The following is a 17,959-nucleotide window of genomic DNA, read 5'->3' on the forward strand; positions in this document are numbered from 1 at the left end:
TGGGAAATAAAGGAGAAGGGTTTGGGGTAGAGATTAAGCCAACACTCTGGTCCTTAGAAGGCCTGGTTAGCCGGTCTAAACCCCCTTACTCCTCAGAGTGTGGACCACAAGCATCAGCATCATCTGGGACTGGTTAGACGTATATAATCTTGGGACCTCTGCTGGCCTTAATCCAATCAGAATCTGCAGTGTCACAAGATCTTCAGGTGATTCACACGAAGTTTAAAGTTTGAGAAGCACTGCCTCAGTCCCATTCTATTTGCTTAGTGACTGATACGCCTGAACCTGTGTCCAAGGTCTGGCGGCATCACATCCACCTGTGCACATGGTCCATCAACTGCTTTTCTCTTCCCTAGGTGAGGAAGCGCTAAACGAGTACCTCAAAACCAAGACCGTGACTCTGGAATATTAGAGCAGCGCCATCATCAGGAACCCCTCGCAGACAGCACCCCTCCTCAGCTCCCCACACTGAAGAAGCCTGGCTGTGCTGTGGAAGGAGGTGTCAGCCACCAGCCGAAACGTACACACACGGACCATGAAGAGGGTCGGGCCACGTGTCTAAGCATTTACACATGTGCCTGAGTATTTTCTAATATCCCCTTTATACCTTAACATGGTTTGTAGTTGTTGGGTTTTGACTGTGTTGTATACTACACAGATTTCTAAAATATCTGTTCCCCCGCCCCTGCCAAGACTAGCCTAGTCATGATTGTTCATCTTGCAGCATTAGTATCATGCAGTTATAATACAGAAGGTGCATTGTTGGGAACTTTTGTATAATATGTACAGGTTTTAACCTCTGAACCAGGCATATGGGGTTACTAAAAAGATTTTCTATAATTTTGCTCTCACAGAAGAGTATATCCTCTAAGGAATGTGAAGGAAGTTTTTTTTTTTTTCTTTTTCTTTTTTTCCCTTTTGACATGAGATACATCTTTGTGCCTTTGATGTTCTATTTTTCAACCCACTGTGATGAGTGACCAACCCAGAAACAGTTCTTGAGTACCTACTAAGTACAAGGTACCATATTATATCCTGAGGAGTTTACAAAATTTTATGACATGATCTTTGGCCCCAAACAGTTTATATTCTAGTCAGTAGCTTTTAAAGTGGATTTTACAGTATGATGTATTATAAAGTAGATAGCTTTTGGAGGCTGATCTTTGTTCATATACCAACTTACTATCTCTGTGACTTTGGGAAACGTATGTAACTTCTCTGAGCCTCAGTTTCCTTATATGTGAAATAGGGACAGTAATGCCTCCCTCAGGAGCCTTATTATGAAGATTCAATGCAATAATCTTAGTAAAGCACCTTGCATGGGCTTTGTTCGTGGTAAATACTCAATAAAAGTTAAATGCTTCCCTTGTAACTATTTTAAAAATATAGTGAGATATATTAATTCAATGAATTAATTTCCCTACAACCCTTTCCAGTAGCCATTGATCCCTATGCTGCTTTTCTCCTCCATTGTCTGACCCAGTACCTGACACAGCAGCACTGGAAAATACCATGTGATGAACAGTGACGGTGGTACAAGGAAAAGGGTGCTTTTCTTTCCACGGCTCATTCGTCCTTCTAGAATATTTGGTTTTCCAGTTTTCTACCTGTTGGTTCTGCCACTCACTGGGTGTGTGATCTTGGGCAGATTAGTTACCTAATATCTCAAAACCCAGATCTGGAATCTATAAAATAGGGATAAAGTCCCTATCTCGTTAGGTGTTGTAAGGATCCAGTGGACTACTATACATGACACAATTAGGCTGTTTGGACGATAGTATGCTCAAGAAACAGGAATTATTAAACGCATGCAGTGCTCACATAATTGGCCACTGTCAGACAAAACTAGTTAGGTGAGTAAATTATAACCATCCATGTACGACTATAGGAAGGTGAGGTCCTGAATTGCAGAGTCTTTGGCAGCTGGTGAGGGCAATTAATTCCCATTAGCCCTCCTTTTTAAAGTAAAATTTCAGTAAACATTCCTATGTCTTTGGCTTTGAAGAAGCCCTTAGGATTACTTGTTACTTTGGAAACTTGGCAGCTTAACGGAAAAGGAATGTAGGGAATCAGTAATCAATAAAATGACAATAACAAAATCAGGGGCAGAAAACATTCAAAAGGAAGAATATCAGGCCTGATCCTGGCGTAATCAACGCAGCAAGTTTTGCCTGTAGGCGTTTTTTATTATACCATAGCTCATTCAGAGCTTGGCACGGGGGCAATTCTCCATGTGGACCCAGCTGGGTCCAAATTGAAAGTTCATATTTGAAGAAAATGACAAAGTTCTTATTATAAAGGAACCACTTTTTAAAGGCAGTGTTTTAACTGGTTTCATGTGATTTAAAATATCACTTTACCAAGTATTTTAATGATAGATGAAATGGCAAGCAAAAACATGCCCATTTCTTCTAGACTGACTTTTACCATCTAATGTTAATCTCAATAGCAGTGCTTTTAATCGTTTTGGGGCCATAAACCTCTTTGAGAATCTGATAAAAGCTATGGCTCCCCTCTGCCCCAAATTCACACGTTCACACCTAATTCTGCAAATATCTTCAAGAGATTTACAGATCTCCTAAAACCATGCTTGAGCTCCAAATTAAGAACTCCTTTTTCCACAGTGAGTTCTAAAGTTCTTAGTGGCTTAAGTTTTTACATCTGACTGCTGTCCAGAATCAAAGGCTCCAGGGAATTTATAAAATTACTAGTGAATATGAATCGGAACATAACATCCACAGCCAACTAGGTGATTTAATTAACACACCGTTTCTTCAGATCACTGATTATTTTGCTAATCTAAAGGATAAAGCTGTGATCTGAGCCCTGAACTGGGGAGTTGGGGAGGTGTGGACACTTTTAAAAGTTCTATTTTCCTTTGAATTCCATTCCCCCGTGCCTTTGCTAAAGCAGCTCCTCCCCTCCTCCTTTTGCTCAAACACCCTTCCTGGCCTTTCCTACCCCCAACTTGGTTTTAAGTCTCTCTCCTCTATAATCTCACTTATCTGGAATATAGTACTTACCACTTGGTGCTGTAATTATTGGTCTTCCTAATAAGATATGAGCACCCCTTCTTCACCCCGGGATTGGCATCTGTCAATAATAACAGCTATCATTTCCTGAGGGGCTGTCTGCTAGTCGCTATGCTAAGCGAACTTACTTAATCTTCACAACATCTGAAAAGATGAATACATTGAGGTGCTCTTTTTACTGGCTTCACCACTACCAAGAGGTTACCGCCAGTCTTGACTGGCCTTCCTGATTCCTCCCTGTGTGGTTCTATTCAAAACTTAAGTCAAATGGTGTCACTTCGCTGCTCAAAACCTTCTAATGGTCCCCATTTCACTTAGAATAAAGTCCAGTGTACTTACTATGCCTGCAAAGTCCTATTGGTTTTGTTCCTGGCTACCTCTAACCTCATCTATTAACTACCCTCTCGTTCTGTTGAGTCACCCTGGCTGTTTGATGTTCCTCAAACCCACCAAGCACACTCCTACCTCAGGGCCTTTGCACTTACTGCTCCTTCTTCCCAGTGATGTGCTGGTAAATATTTAACAAGTGGCTCTCTGGGGGAAAACAAACAAACAAAAACTCCTCTGATTTGTAGCATTTGCTGATTTCTGTGTATAAATGCTCTCACCAAGGCTGATTTCAAGCTACCAACTTGACTTCACTGAACACGGAATTGGGAAGAGATGCATGTAATTAGAACAAATGTGGAAATTAGAACAAATGTGGAAATTAGAACAAATGTGGAAGTGTGGGCCAACACCAGCACACTACTGCCTCTTCCTGAAACTCTTTCCCCACACACCAGCCCCAGCTGGCTGCCTCCCCTCCTCCAGGTCTCTGCTCACACATCATCTTAGTAGAGATCCATTTGCTGACCACACTCTTCCTAAAATGGCACATAGATCCCCACATTCACACCTCATCTTCAGTCTCCTTCTCCTGCATTATTTTTGGAGCACTTATCACAACCTAGCATATAGCTATTATCACCGATCTCCTCCCATTAGAATGTCCGCTTCGTGGGCAGGTGCTTCTTTTGTCCAGTGCTGTATCTCCAGTGTCTAACACATAGGAGGAGTTTAATAAATATTTGCTTTCAAATCAAAGAGGTTAAGTAACCTGCCCAGATCACGCGGCTATTCTGTGGCAGAACAGGCACTCACGCAGTGAAGCTGGTAGTCCTTAACCAAGCTAAGATGCTGTTACTGCCAATGGCTGAATGAGGCCCTGCGTAATGAATAGTAGGCATGTGTTAAATATTTGTCAAAGTAAAAAGCTAAGAAGACTGGAATGTTAACTGCAAGAGCTTTTGTGGAAACGATTAGAGACAGGGCAAGGAACTAAATTGGTTCCCCATACCTGCCTTCTAAGACAATAGAAGCTGTCAAGGGGAACCTGGGCTAGTAGATTATCAGACATGAGACATGATGGATAGGGTGGATTATTATTATTATGCAAATAATACCCAAGTGGGTTTTTTAAATGATTAATATCTAATTTTGTAAAAATAATAAAATGGGAAGGTAAGATTCAGCTATAAACTCTCCACAAATAACGACAGATATTTGAGATTGTTCCAGATTTTTTCCACCAATATACTTTTTTTAGAACTAGTATAATACTGTACATAATTTTACCTGCTTTTTTTCAATTAACAATATGTAAGCATCTTTCTGTGTCAATAAACATACCTCTGCGTTTATGTTCAGTGGCTTTAATTCAACTTGTTCTCTGTTGTTGGACAGTATTTGCTTTTTGCTATTTTAAATGTTGCAATCTTATATAGAAATTTGTGAACAAAACTGTATTTGCTTAATTAGAATAAATTCCTAGAGGTGGAATCTCTGATTGAAAGGATACAGCAATCTTAGACTTCCCTGGAGGTCCAGTTGTTAAGACTCCGTGCTTCCACTGCAGGGGGCTCGGGTTCGATCCCTGGTCGGGGAACTAGGATCCCACATGCTGCTCAGTGCAGCCAAAAAAAAAAAAAAAAAGATATGGCAATCTATAATCTTACTAATGGTTTCTCCAAATTTTTGCCACCACTGTGTATTATTCTTAGAGCATCATAACACCTCACACTTACCAAGCACTGTTCTAAGCATGTGATGGGTATGAACTCATTAATTTCTTACTAAAACCTCATAAGGGAGGACACTGTTATCCCCATTTTACAAATAGAAAAACTAAGATGAGTGGCTGGGATCAATGCAGCTTCAGAACCTATGCTCGTGGCATGGTGACTGGTAGCTCCACAATGGCAGGGTGTTGCTGGCTGAACTGAAAACTTGCCTCCACAACTTACTATTGTGAGGCTTTAAAAAATTTGCTTTGTGTCTCCCTGCGACTTTTTTTTTAAATCTGTGAAGTAGGTTAAGAGAATATCTCATAAGGTAGTGGTCTTTTTTTTTTGACAAAATGTATTGTGTCGCGGAACAAGAAATCCAGTGAGTCTGACCGACAGTTATTTGATGCAGTAACTGAGTGATGCTCCTTGCTTCATTTTGCTCTCCTTGGTGCCAACTGTACCCTCAAGAACTGGCTCCATGTGTGGCCACTAGGTCAGAGTCCCAGGAATCATATCCAGTCACAAGATCTCCACATTCCAAAAGAAAGGAGCCATCTTTTCATGTACCTCCTTTTCAGGAATGAGCAATACTTTTCTTCCCAAAAGTCTACTAAGAGGACTTGACTTGTGCCTCTCTGGGAAGGTCATCACGTGCCCATCCCTGAACCAATCACTGGCAAGGATTTTCCATGAACACATGGTGGGGAGTCAACCACAAAGCTTCCAACATCAAACTTTTTGGAAAAGTCTACCAATCAGTAAGACAAAAGATAGTAAACCTGTCTTTCTTAAGGATTGTGAACCACTGATGCTTAAGATGTATTACTTTACTGGCATAAAGAGGAAAAAAAAAGTTTCATGAACATTTATTTATTGTACATTCTGAGTGAAAGGCACCAAGCCAGGCACTGAGGGAAATGCAAATGAAAGGCTTTTCTTGTCTTTCCTACCATAATAGTGGACTCAGGCACAGGAATACAAGCTACTTTGCAAGGCAGTTTTTTTTATAAGTACCATATTTGATTCACAAAGTATTATGAGAATAGAGGAGATTCATTAAGAATATTTTTGCTTCAAAGACCATTACACCTAATTTTCTGATTTATGATGTCAAAGAGCCATAAAAAAGATAATACACAAGGTTGAGGAGAACAGCTCATCAGCCTTAGTGGGAACGGAACTGTTCTCCAAATGGTGGCCATCACCTCACCTAAGCAACAGGCAGAGAACACACAGGGTCAGACGAACCAAAGCACGATGGTGATTTAGTTTCCAAGAGACTATAGAGCAAACTGCTTACAAACAAAACAGCTTTTTAATTAAGGTATAACATATATAAAATGCACAAATGCTAAATGTATAACTCGATAAATTTTTATACATGCGTGAGTGGTGGTAACTCAAATGTAAAACTGAATCGTGACTGACACACAAAAAGAACTCAGTTAAGTACTAGCTGTTGTTTCACCTGCCACTCTGACAAAAATATACAATCTTCGTTTCATCTGCATTTCTTTGAGAAATGGGACTGAATATTTTTTTCCTATTACCTGTTCATGTCCTAAGGCCTGTTCCCTATTGATATACTAGTCACTTTTTTAAACAAATTTGTAAGAGCCCTTTATATACTAGTAACACTCACTCTTTGCCTTATATTGCAAATATTTTTCCCAATTTGTCCCTTGACTTTTAAATTTCTTTGCCATCCACTAGTTTTAAATATTTATGAATTTTATGCTCTTTTCCTTTGTGATTTCTAGCTTTGATGTTCTGCTTTTTAAAAAACAAACTTTTGCCCAACTGTTATTAAATATTCACCCATGTTTTAGGATGGAACTCTTACAATTTTATTTCTTTATATTGAATATTTAAACATTTAATCCATATATAATTTATCTTAGTACATGGTATGAGCCTAGAATCCAACTTTGTTTAAAAATAGCCTTCTGACACTGTATATTATATAATTCAACCATTTTACTTACTTAAAACGACATCCCTATCATATATTAAATGTTTGTTTTTCTTTTTCCTCCTATGTCATAAGAATGTCCAGAGGAACTGAACTTAGTTGACTTCTTTAACTGTATAGAATACCTTGTTGTATTATACGAGACAGCCGCAGCAGGAGAGAAGTATTAAAATTTTACATACTAGTATGTAATTCTAGACAGACTAGTCTCTTTCACTGACCATCAGTCTATCTCTACTTGGATATGTATTTCCAGTGAAGTTACAGCTTCATATCCCCATGGATACCACGGCTTCAATGTCCTGTGAATCCTCATATACCTGTTAATTCATTTATCTATATACATCATACAGTGCCTGCTGTGTACCATGCACCATACCAAGGAGTAAACCAGACAAATGCAACTCTTCCCACAATGTTGCATAAATATTATCTGGTAGAAGACAATCTTTAAATATTTATACCAATAATTCATCACAGATGTGTCTGGTGCTATAAAGTATAGCATAATACACTTTCTAGATAAGAAGTCTCATTTTCCAATCTGTTCACTCCTGCATACTTTCAGTGTACACCCCAGGTTCCAATTTCCAACGGGAAATACGAGAAAGAACCTTCAGAATTATCTTCAGAGTATTTATAAGATGTCTGAGACTAATGTGGGTAAGAAAAAAAAATAGCTAAAAGAAAATCCTAAAACATGAGGGAACAACGTTTCATCAGCTCAATGCATTTGGAGACAGTTCTTTAAATTCTCAGGTCTATATCCTAAGCAAAGCCAGTCCCATGGCAGATGAGAATCCAAACAAGTTAAATAAGGTCAAGAATGAGGCAAAAAGGACATTCCAATGTAGGATCATTTTGCCTTTTGAAAGGTAAAACCAGCTACCACCTTTTTATGACCTGTGCCCTATTTATCCTGGGTGTCCCTATCCCCTACAATTAACAGGTTTCAAAACTGTGGGAAACTGTAAGGAATAATTTTAATAGCTGAAACAAACAAAAAATTGCTTTATGAGGAAAAGAAAAAAACAAAACCAAAAAAACCCAGGAATTTTTCCAACCAGTAAATTCTATATGCACTGAGGGGCTGCAGAGTCACCAACAGTGATTAAACCACAGAGCACCAGTTTTCCAGCTCAAACTGAAAAGGAATTTTTTTTTTAATTAAAGTAGATATGTCTGAGGGCAGCTAAATATAAGTAATTCTTTTCTTTGTAAAAAATTTCTTTAAAAAATTTCTCCTTCATTGAACCATTCTGATGGTAACAAATAAATTTGACTTTATAATAGCCTAAAAAAACCCCCAACCTAGGTTGTTTTATGCAAGAGGACAATTTAAAACAAAAACAAACAGGCGATCTGTATTTTTAAAGTCTGAGATTTCTGAAGTCTATGCTGAGGAAAGAGGATGCCAACAAATGCACTTATCACCGTACATAAAGTTAAGCTTCCTAAACTAAATCTCTTTAGCATGAGATCAAATACAGTCTGCTCTTAGAAGATCCCCAAATGCTATCTCTTCCAACTCTTTAAAAGCCAGCTTCTGTTTCTCCAAGAAACAAAATACATTCAATATTGCAAAAAAAACACCACAGGTATCCGAAATGCAAAACAACCAGCGAGCCACATTCTTTTTCACAGAATTACCAGGCATCTATCACCTGTTTCTTGGATCATTTATTTCCCTGTTTCTTTTTTTTCACTGGCAGGACTATCCAGAACCTCTATCTTGCCTCTTCCATCTTCTGAATGAGGAAGCTTAATGTTATCGATGGTGACTTCACCTTCAGAAGAGGTGCTGTCACCTTCATCCTCAGATTCTGAACTGTCCTCTGAACTGTTTTGGGAATTCTCTTCTGAACTGTCCTCTTCTTTTGAATCAGACTGATTCATCTCAAACAAGGCCACATCCTGCAAAAAAAACACCACGTGGGAAATTTATTTCAGGGCGGTTCCCTAAAAAGTTATAACAACAACTTTGGGAATGACCGACATTTAGCACAAATACTGAAGCACAAAGGACAAGAAATGTTCTTTTTTTTTTGACTGCACAGCACAGCTTGCAGAATCTTAGTTCCTCAACCAGGGATCAAACCCGGGGCCTTGGCGGTGGAAGTGCAGAGCCCCAACCACTGAACCACCAGGGAATCCCTCCAGACAAGAAATGTTTTTAATACAATATGGCGTTGCTATTCTTTCAGTTGCCAGAGTCCACCATTATGATTTACATTTACTACAAGTCTAAAAAGTCCCCCACAACAGAGTTCTGTATATCCTGAACATATTCAACAAAATTCACCCAACAAATATTAACAAATATCAACATGAACCAGGCACTACACTAGAGGCTCAACAACAACAACAAAATCCTCGCCTCTGTGGAATTTAATGTTTTTGAGGAGGAGTCGGCAAATCACAGCCTGCAGGGCAAACCCAGCCCGCTGCCTGTCTTCATGTAAGTCATAAGCTAAGAACAGTTTTTACATTTTTAAGTGGTAGAAAAAAATAATCAAAAGAATATTGCATGAAATGTGAAAATTATATGAAATTCAAATTTCAGTGTCCATAAATAAAGCTTATAAAACTTGCCTATTGGTTACATATCATCTACAGCTGCTTTCACGCTGACATGGCAGAAATAAGTAGTCACGACAGACACAGTATGGCCCACAAAGCCTAATGTATTTACTATCTGGCTCCCTACAGAAAATGTTTGCTGACCTCTGTTCTAGTTGGGAAAGAAGACAATAAATGATTACACAGAAAGCAGTGTAGGGCAGTGAAAATTTTCTTTAAAAGACACAAGTGTTATAAAGGGAATTCCAGTGTAGAAATAAGATATGAGCCTAGATTGAGAGAATTTTCACACGTGGCTTATGTGATCAGTTATTCTATTATACACATCATTTACTTTCGCATTCTCAATGAATCAGACTATGATCACCTCTTTGGGGCCTTGGGTGGGAAAATAAGAAAAAAATCCAGTTAGGACACTTAGCAAATAAATGCTTCAGGATAACAAATGTACTATTTGACTTGAAAAAGCCTCCTATGATTCTGAATTACTAAATTCCTAAACTTCACGCAGGACCTACGAGACCCTTAATCATCAAATGACCGAGTACCTATGTAGTACTGGAAACATGAGCTGACTTTGCAAGGAGGAAAATAATACGTGGAATTAAAATTTAAAAATTCTCTTTTTCAGGTGATAAGACATACTGGTAATTTTACACTATGAAATGAAAACAAAGCATAGTTACCATTTGTATAACTTTTCCCAGAGTCTCGTCAATATTTTCAATATTGAAATGCCCAGGTGGGGCAGCTGCCATTTCTTTTCTTAGCTTTTCATTTGCCTGAGCCATCTGCGGCAGAAAGGTCTGTACTTGGTCCAGTACTAAGGAGACAAAATGTAGTTTATCAATATTTATGTTAGTATTTGGCCAAACTTCAAATGTTTAAATCCAGAATAGCCTGTAAAAACACTCGTCAAATTGACAGGAATAATAACTGTAACTATAATAAAATCTTTCAAATTCCTTCCATGTTAAAAACATCCAATCTCTTGTGAATTCTTAAAACAGCAGGACTACACAATTCACCAATTGTTTCTCAATGTTTTGTGTTTCTCATATATGCCCAGGATGGAAATTCCTAGAAGGCTGGCATTCAACAAAGAGTAACTGAATAAGTAGGCAGTAGGACTTCAATGCACGAGGGTCTGAGGCTTTGGGGTCAGATGATGTCGTTAACAGAATCCCAGTTCCACCTCCTACTACCTGAATTGCCTTGGGCAATGGCTGTTTTTACCTGCCCAACATCTCTTCCCCTTTCTTCTGATAATGTTTAATGATGACTTTCCTCTTAAGCTCTGTCACTCTTCTCCCAACCCCACTCATGACTCTATGTTCCACAACCTTGGCCGCTGTGATTTGGCTTAACAACACAGTGATCTGTCAGGCCAATCAGAGATCACCCTGGGATTCTGGTTGGAACTGTTGAGAAAAACTTCCCCTTTCAGAGTAAATGACTAAGGGAGCTGCTGAATGTAAGCCTGGAGCTGCTGATAAACTGGCCCACCTACCACCCATCAGGGAAGAGCTTGTCCTAGATGAAGTCGACTTCTAGGAAAGCAGAACTAAGACATAGAGAGCAGAAGAGCCCAGATGATGCAGAGCACCTGGAAGCAGATGTACCTGAAATCACTGGGGTACTCCTCCCCAACAAAATGAGCCAACATCTTTTGGCTGAAGGCAATCCGAGCTGGGTTTCAGTCATTTGCAACCACAGGAGGCTAACTGATACATTTAATTTAACCAATCAAATCCTCAGTTTACTCACCTGTAAAACAGGGATGAAAACTGACAAGCACTGTGCTAAGCACAGGGGAGTCAATAAACAAGGGACTTCTAATCTCTTTAGCTTTCAAAAGAGGCCCCAGCACATAACTATGTATATCATGGGCTCTCAGAACTTGTTAAGTCGCTGATACAAACACACAACAGCTGACTAGTGCTACCTGAACAAAGTCTGAGTGGTCTACATTTATGAGTGTGCAGTACAGCAGCATTACAGAGTAATTAATGAAGAGAACTGACCCTGTTATGTTATGAGTAACATTTACCATTTAAGTAATTATGTAATGGGGTCTGGTGGTGTTTTCCCACACATGAGTATTAAATTCAGGGCTCAGCAACCTCTAGAAAAATTTCTCACGGAGATTAACAATAATTGGCTTTGATTTCCAAAAATCCATCCCACAAGGAGTTTTTCTGGGCAAGGTTACCCTCTTAAAGCAGGGGAATAACCCAAGAAATTGTATCCCTGTGCACTGAATTCACAATGTAATTCCCAAGTAGGACTTGCTCAGCTGGACTTTCTGTGGTTTGATATGACAACAAAGGCAGATACTGTCCCATCAAATAAGCTTTAGGCAGAATTTCACATCAGAGAGGGTTCCTGAGAGAGAGAGAGAGAGATAGAGAGAGAGAGAGAGAGAGAGAGAAGGGTACTTACAGGGACTCCTCTCTATCCGAACTGTTTGAAGAGTGGAATTCTTCCTGGAATTAGGCTTGGAGTTGATGAGCAACTTGTCCCATATACCTGAAAACACACCCTTCGTTTACTGTAAGGAAACAGGAGCCCATCAGCAAACCTTCCAAGACCACCCTCAATTTTTGACTGTTCGTGTCTCACTTTCCCACACTTTTTTTTTTTTTTTAAAGAAGCATTCCACCTTTCATTACAACATTTTAGTTCTTTCTGCACATAGATCTCCCCTTTCTTAAACGGGTCTCCTATATCTCGGCATCACTGATGCCAGGTAATAAATGCAAACTAAACTGCAGCTTTCTGGGTCAGAAACCCATCAGTGACAAGCGTGGGTCGGCAATGACAGAACACAGGAAGCAGTATAAAGTACCATAAGGGTTAAGTGAAGCCAGAAATGGTTTACCAGCTGCATTATATTGGGCAAATTACCTAAGCTTTTCGAGCATTAACTTCTTCATTTATAAAACATGCCTGCCTGGTAAGTTTCCCTTCAGTAAAAATGTCCAACCTAGACAAAACAGTCCTTTAGAGAACCCCATACCCCAGCTCCATCTATGCAGCCTCACTATTTACAATTCCTCAAATCAACCCAACTCTCCAGCCCATCAGAGCTCAGAGAACAGGACTTGTCTTTCAAAACCCAAGGCTTCGTGCACCCTGTTTCCCACAGCTGGAAAATCTCTCGACTCTGGTATAAAAATCCTGTTCACCTTCAAAGCAGCAGCTCAACATTCCTTGCTTACTACCATAGGCCTGACAACTGGATTAGTGCAAATTAGACTCTGGAGCCTCGCTGATTAGACTTAAATCCAAGGTTCGCCACTTCCCAGCCACACGATCTCTAGCAAGTTACTTACCGGTATGATACACCTGGGCTCAGTTTGCTCATCTATAAAACTGCGATAACAGAACCTTCTACACAGGGCGGTTGTGAGGATTAAATTTAGTGAGTTAATTCCTGGGGCATAGTAGGCACTAAGAAAGCTTCAGCTATTATAACGTCTTCGGATGCTCTGGATTCTCACTGAATCTTTTTTTCAAGTTAATATTTAATGAGAATATGGCCAAGATTTTAGGCGCATTCTTCTAAAAAAAAATCTATAGGTACACTACCTCCATTTTCCAAATGGAAAACCTGAGGCGTTGGGGATGCAAACAGCTCTCCTAAAGTTTCACAGCTAATTACTCGTGGGGCTGGGATTCGAACTCTCTATTGCAGTGCCTGAAATCCCACGCGGATGTCCTGAACCCGTCTCCCTCTGCGAGAGGGGCGCACTAAAGGTGGATCTGTGAGCACCCGCAGAGAGAGGGGTTAATGGATAATAATCCGCTCCCCCTACCAGCCAACAGCTCGGGCCCAGAGCCGATCCTAAGGCCCTCCCTTTAGCGCGGGTGTCTTGGCTGCGGCGCTCAGCAGTGAACGCTCGCCACCGCGTGAACACAGGACCCACCCCCAGGCCCGAGGCGCGACCCCCCTGCCAGGTCCCCCACCCCCGCGGCGGGGGGCACGTCCGAGTCCCGAGGCCACCTCCGGGATCCCTCCGTGGGGCCGGGCCGGGGCAGGGAGCCGCCGACCGGCCCCCGGCTGCTCCGGCAGCGAGCCCCCAGCCGCACGTGCGCGCCCCACGCCGCCGCCACTCGCCTGTTACCTCCGCGTCCGCCGCTCCCCGCCGTCAGCAGCTCCTTGGACACCGAGACCCCCGAGCCGTCCGGGGAAGACGACGAACAGCTCGGGCCTAACTGGGGTTCACCGTGGACCTCCATGCTGCTCTCTAGTCTTCAGAGCGGTCCCTCCAGACCCGGATGCAGAAAAAAGGCTGAGGTAGGGGGCGGGGCCAGGACTGCGATTGGAGGAAAATCGGAAGGGCGGGGCGAGGGCGGGGCGAGGCGGCACCTAGCGGCTGCAGAGCGCACCAGAGGCTGCCCTCCTCTTCATTTTTTTTGGTTGTTTGTTTGTTTTTAAATTGTGGTTAAAAAAACCCATAAAACATAGAATGTACTATCTTAACTGTTTTTACGGGTACAGTTCAGAAGTGTTAACTCTATTTACATTGTTATGTAACAGATCTGTAGAATGTTTTGCAAAACTGAAACTATATCCACTGTGCAACGCCCCCCAATTGCTCCCTGCCTCCAGCACTCCCCCCCCACCCCGCAACCAGAGTTCTAACTTATGTTTTTGAGTTTGCCTACTTCAGATACTTCATATAAGTGGAATCATACAATATTTGTCTTTTCATGACTGGCAAATTCCACTTAGTATAATGTTCTCAAATTTTATCCATGTTGGAGAAAGTAATAGTATTCCCTTCTTTTTAAAGGCTGAAGAATATTCCATCCCATGCATATACCACTTTCCTTTACTAATTCATCCCTTGATAGACATTTGGGTTACTTCTCTCAGGTATTGTGAATAATGCTGCAATGAACATAGGTATGCAAATATATGTTCAAGATACTGCTTTCAGTTCTTTTGGATTTATACCCAGACGTGTGATTACTGTATGGTTATCCTATTTTTAACTTTTTAAGAACCTTCCTACTGGTTTCCGTAATGAGGGCACGCTCTTGTTCCCACCAGTAGGGCATAAGAGTTCCAATTTCTCCATATTCTTGCCAGTGTTTATTTTCTTTTTCTTTCTTTCTTTTTTCTTTCTTTCTCCCTTTCTTTCTTTCTTTCTTTCTTTCTTTCTTTCTTTCTTTCTTTCTTTCTTTCTTTCTTTCTTTCTTTTTCTTTCTTTCTTCCTTTTTATAGTGGCCATCCTAGTCAGTGCGAGGTGATAATTCACTGCAGTTTTGATTTGCATTTCTCTAATGATTAGTGATGTTGAGCGTCTTTTCATGTGTTCAGTGGTCATTTTCATATCTACGTTGGAGAAATGTTTATTCACATCCATTGCCCATTTTATTCAGATTGTTTTGTTCGTGTTAAGTTGTATGAGTTATTTATATATTCTTATCAAATACATGACAATGTTTTAGAGACATAGACCATTATGAACATGCAAGGACTCAGGAAATATTGTTCCTATACCTTTCTTGAGGAATTTACTAGAGAATACAATTCAGAAAATAATTGGAGAAATTCAACTTAAGTTTTGGTGGTGAGCATTTTACAGTAGAATTGGGGAGAAACAGAATAGGTTGAAAGAATAGTATTTAATTATTATAGGTTTTGATAATATGGATATAGCGCAAATATCAAAAATGGGGAGAAAGCAGAGACTATGTATGAAGAGGAAATCTGGCTTTTTAAAAACTGGCAATAGAAGGATAATACTTTAAGTTAGTTATTGGGGTAAAGGAGAGAAGAGAAAGAGGAGGTTACTTGCAAATTGCAATATTGTTCATAGTAGGAAGACAATATCAAAATAAAAGGGGACTGAATGGTATTGAGTAAAGTTATTAGAACAAAATTAAAATATTCCTCAATACCAAAATTAGTGAGACAGAGAGAGAGAGAGAGAGAGAGAAAGCAATAAAACAGACTTCATAGGAAAGACATATGATTATGACAAAACAGAAGTGAAGCATATCAATTGCATCAATATACACAATAGGGCTTAACTCACCTGTAAAAAAGAAAAGGATTTTCAGATTGGATAAATATTCAATATCCAACTGTTTGCTGGATAGAAAAGACTTACCTAAAATATACGATTAAAATGGTAAAAATAAAAGGATGGTGTTTTTTTAAATTTAAGTACATCTGGTTTATCTATAACCATTCTAAATAAAACCTAAATTAAAGAAAAAGGCAGGGGCGGGGGCCAGTTTCTCAGAGCTATCTGGAATGCTGTCTCCTGGGCTGCCGTCCTCATTTTGCCCCAAATAAATTCAACTTGCAACTCTCAAAAATAAAAATTAAAAAATAAAAATTAAAAAAAGGGGGGAGATCAAAACCACAAGATAGCACCTCACACCTGTTAGAATGGCTATTATGAAAAAGATAAGAAAGCGAGTGTTGGCAAGGATGTGGAAAAAAGGGACCCCTTGTACACTGTTTATGGAAATATAAACTGGTGCAGCCACTATGGAAAACAGTATGGGGGTTTCTCAAAAAATTAGAAGTAGAACAGCATCCACCAATTCCATTTCTGGGTGTTTATCTGAAGGAAATGAAACCACTATCTCAAAAAGATATCAGCACCCCCACATTTTGCAGCACTATTTACAATAACCAAGACATGGAAACAACATGAGTATCAACAGGTGAATGGATAAAGAAAATGTGACATTTACATATAATTCAGCAATCAAAAGAAGGAAATCCTCCCATTTGTAACAACATGGATGGACCCTGAGGGCATTATGCTAAGCAAAATAAGTCAGAGAAAGACAAATACTGTGTGTTCTCACTTACAGGTGGAATCTAAAAAAAATAACAGAACACATAGGTACAGATTGGTAGTTGCCAGAGGATGGGAGTGGCAGTGGGCGAAATGGGTGTTTATCTAGTTATCAGATAAATAATTCCTCGAGGTGTAATGTCTAGCATGGTGACTATAGTTAGCAGTACTGTATTGTATATTTGAAAGTTGCTAAGAGAATAGCTCCTAAAAGTTCTCATCACAAGAAAGAAAATTTTAAGTAGTGAGGTGATGGATGTTGACTTATTCTGGTAATCATTTTGCAATACATACATATATCAAATGATTATGTTCTACACCTAAAACTAATACAATGTTATATGTCAATTAGATCTCAGTTTGAAAAAGAAAGTAAACAGGGGCATGACTTTGTTATTAGACCAGCAGGAATTCAGGCTCATCCCCCTAAGAGGAAACAAAAAGACACTTGATAGTGCTAAACACTGCAATTTACCAAGAGGAAACTGTCATTAATATTCACATGCATAATAAGACAGCAACAAATATTATAAAGCAGAAATGAAAAGGAATACACCTTTTTCACCACCGCCCACCCCACCCCACCCCCATATTCAGCGCAGCTCTGGCTGCAGTGGGCTGGCTCTGAGCTCCGGGCTCCTATCAAGCTAGCGCCGCTGTGGTCTCCCTCCAGTCGACATCGTGATCATCTACTGGGACCTCATCTGCCGTGATGACGTATTCTCTGACATCTACAAGATCCAGGAGGTCTGTGTCTGGAAATGGAGGGGAAGCTGGTCCTTAGGACAGAGGGGAACATTGATGGCTCGCTCATTGGTGCAAATGCCTCCGCTGAAGGCCCCGAGGGTATAGCTACCAAAAGCACAGTAATCACTGGTGTTGATATTGTCAGGAACCATCACTTGCAGGACAGCAGCTTCACAAAAGAAAGCTACAAGAAGTACATCAAAGATTACCTGAAGTCAATCAAAGGGAAACTTGAAGAACAGAGACCAAAAAGAGTAAAACCTTTTAGGACAGGGCTGCAGAACCAATCAAGCACATCCTTGCTAATTTCAAAAATGATCAGTTCTTTAGTGGTGAAAACATGAATCCAGATGGCACAGTTGCTGTGCTGGACTACGGTGGGGATGGTATGACCCCATGTATGATTTTCTTTAAGGATGGTTTAGAAATGGAAAAATGTTAACAAATTTGGCAGTTACTTTGCATCTGTCACCTGTCGTCATAACTGTCTGGCTGCTGCTTTTCATCCACACAACACCAGGACTTAGACAAATGGGACTGATGTCACCTCGAGCTCTTCATTTATTTGCACGTTGATTTATCTGGAGCAGAGGCATTGTTTTTGAGAAAAAAAAAAATGTCATGTAGGTTGTCTAAAAATAAAAGGCATTTAAACTCATTTGAGAGAATGCCTCTTAGTTTAATATGTAATATCTAAATCCATCCTGTGTAGCTTTCCTGGAGAAGCTAGAGCCTGGTCGTAGACCATTATTA

At 40.1% G+C, this 17,959-nt stretch overlaps 2 protein-coding genes and 1 pseudogene across 2 annotated transcripts in view; 2 read left to right on the top strand and 1 right to left on the bottom strand.

Moving 5' to 3' along the window:
- The window catches only part of ALDH1L2 (aldehyde dehydrogenase 1 family member L2), a 56,872-nt gene extending 52,158 nt beyond the window's left edge, over positions 1-4,714 (top strand). Inside the window, exon 23 of the mRNA XM_057741615.1 lies at positions 357-4,714. Coding sequence (XP_057597598.1) covers positions 357-412 — 56 coding nt within the window. The 3' untranslated portion in view covers positions 413-4,714. The remainder of the gene's footprint in view (positions 1-356) is intronic.
- A 1,213-nt stretch (positions 4,715-5,927) lies between these two features.
- Positions 5,928-13,912, bottom strand: NOPCHAP1 (NOP protein chaperone 1). Its single transcript, XM_057742892.1, has 4 exons — positions 13,760-13,912; positions 12,075-12,161; positions 10,319-10,455; positions 5,928-8,966 (listed from the first exon to the last, which is right to left on the bottom strand). Exons 1-4 carry the CDS (start codon positions 13,872-13,874, stop codon positions 8,733-8,735), a joined length of 573 nt encoding a protein of 190 aa, XP_057598875.1. The 5' UTR covers positions 13,875-13,912; the 3' UTR covers positions 5,928-8,732.
- Positions 13,913-14,534: 622 nt separating this feature from the next.
- Positions 14,535-17,648, top strand: LOC130857586 (translationally-controlled tumor protein-like; annotated as a pseudogene).
- Positions 17,649-17,959: the final 311 nt, after the last annotated feature.

Source organism: Hippopotamus amphibius, chromosome 7 (genome assembly GCF_030028045.1).
Source record: "Hippopotamus amphibius kiboko isolate mHipAmp2 chromosome 7, mHipAmp2.hap2, whole genome shotgun sequence".
Lineage (NCBI taxonomy): Eukaryota > Metazoa > Chordata > Mammalia > Artiodactyla > Hippopotamidae > Hippopotamus > Hippopotamus amphibius.

What these genes read in the sequence shown, in the direction of transcription:
- NOPCHAP1 (XM_057742892.1), bottom strand. Translation starts at nt 13,874, where the DNA reads ATGGAGGTCCACGGTGAACCCCAGTTAGGCCCGAGCTGTTCGTCGTCT. An exon ending in TCGGATAGAGAGGAGTCCCT is followed by an intron (nt 10,456 to 12,074) that starts GTAAGTACCCTT and finishes TTGTCTCCTTAG; the next exon opens with TACTGGACCAAGTACAGACC. An exon ending in TGGGAAAAGTTATACAAATG is followed by an intron (nt 8,967 to 10,318) that starts GTAACTATGCTT and finishes TTTTTTTTGCAG; the next exon opens with GATGTGGCCTTGTTTGAGAT.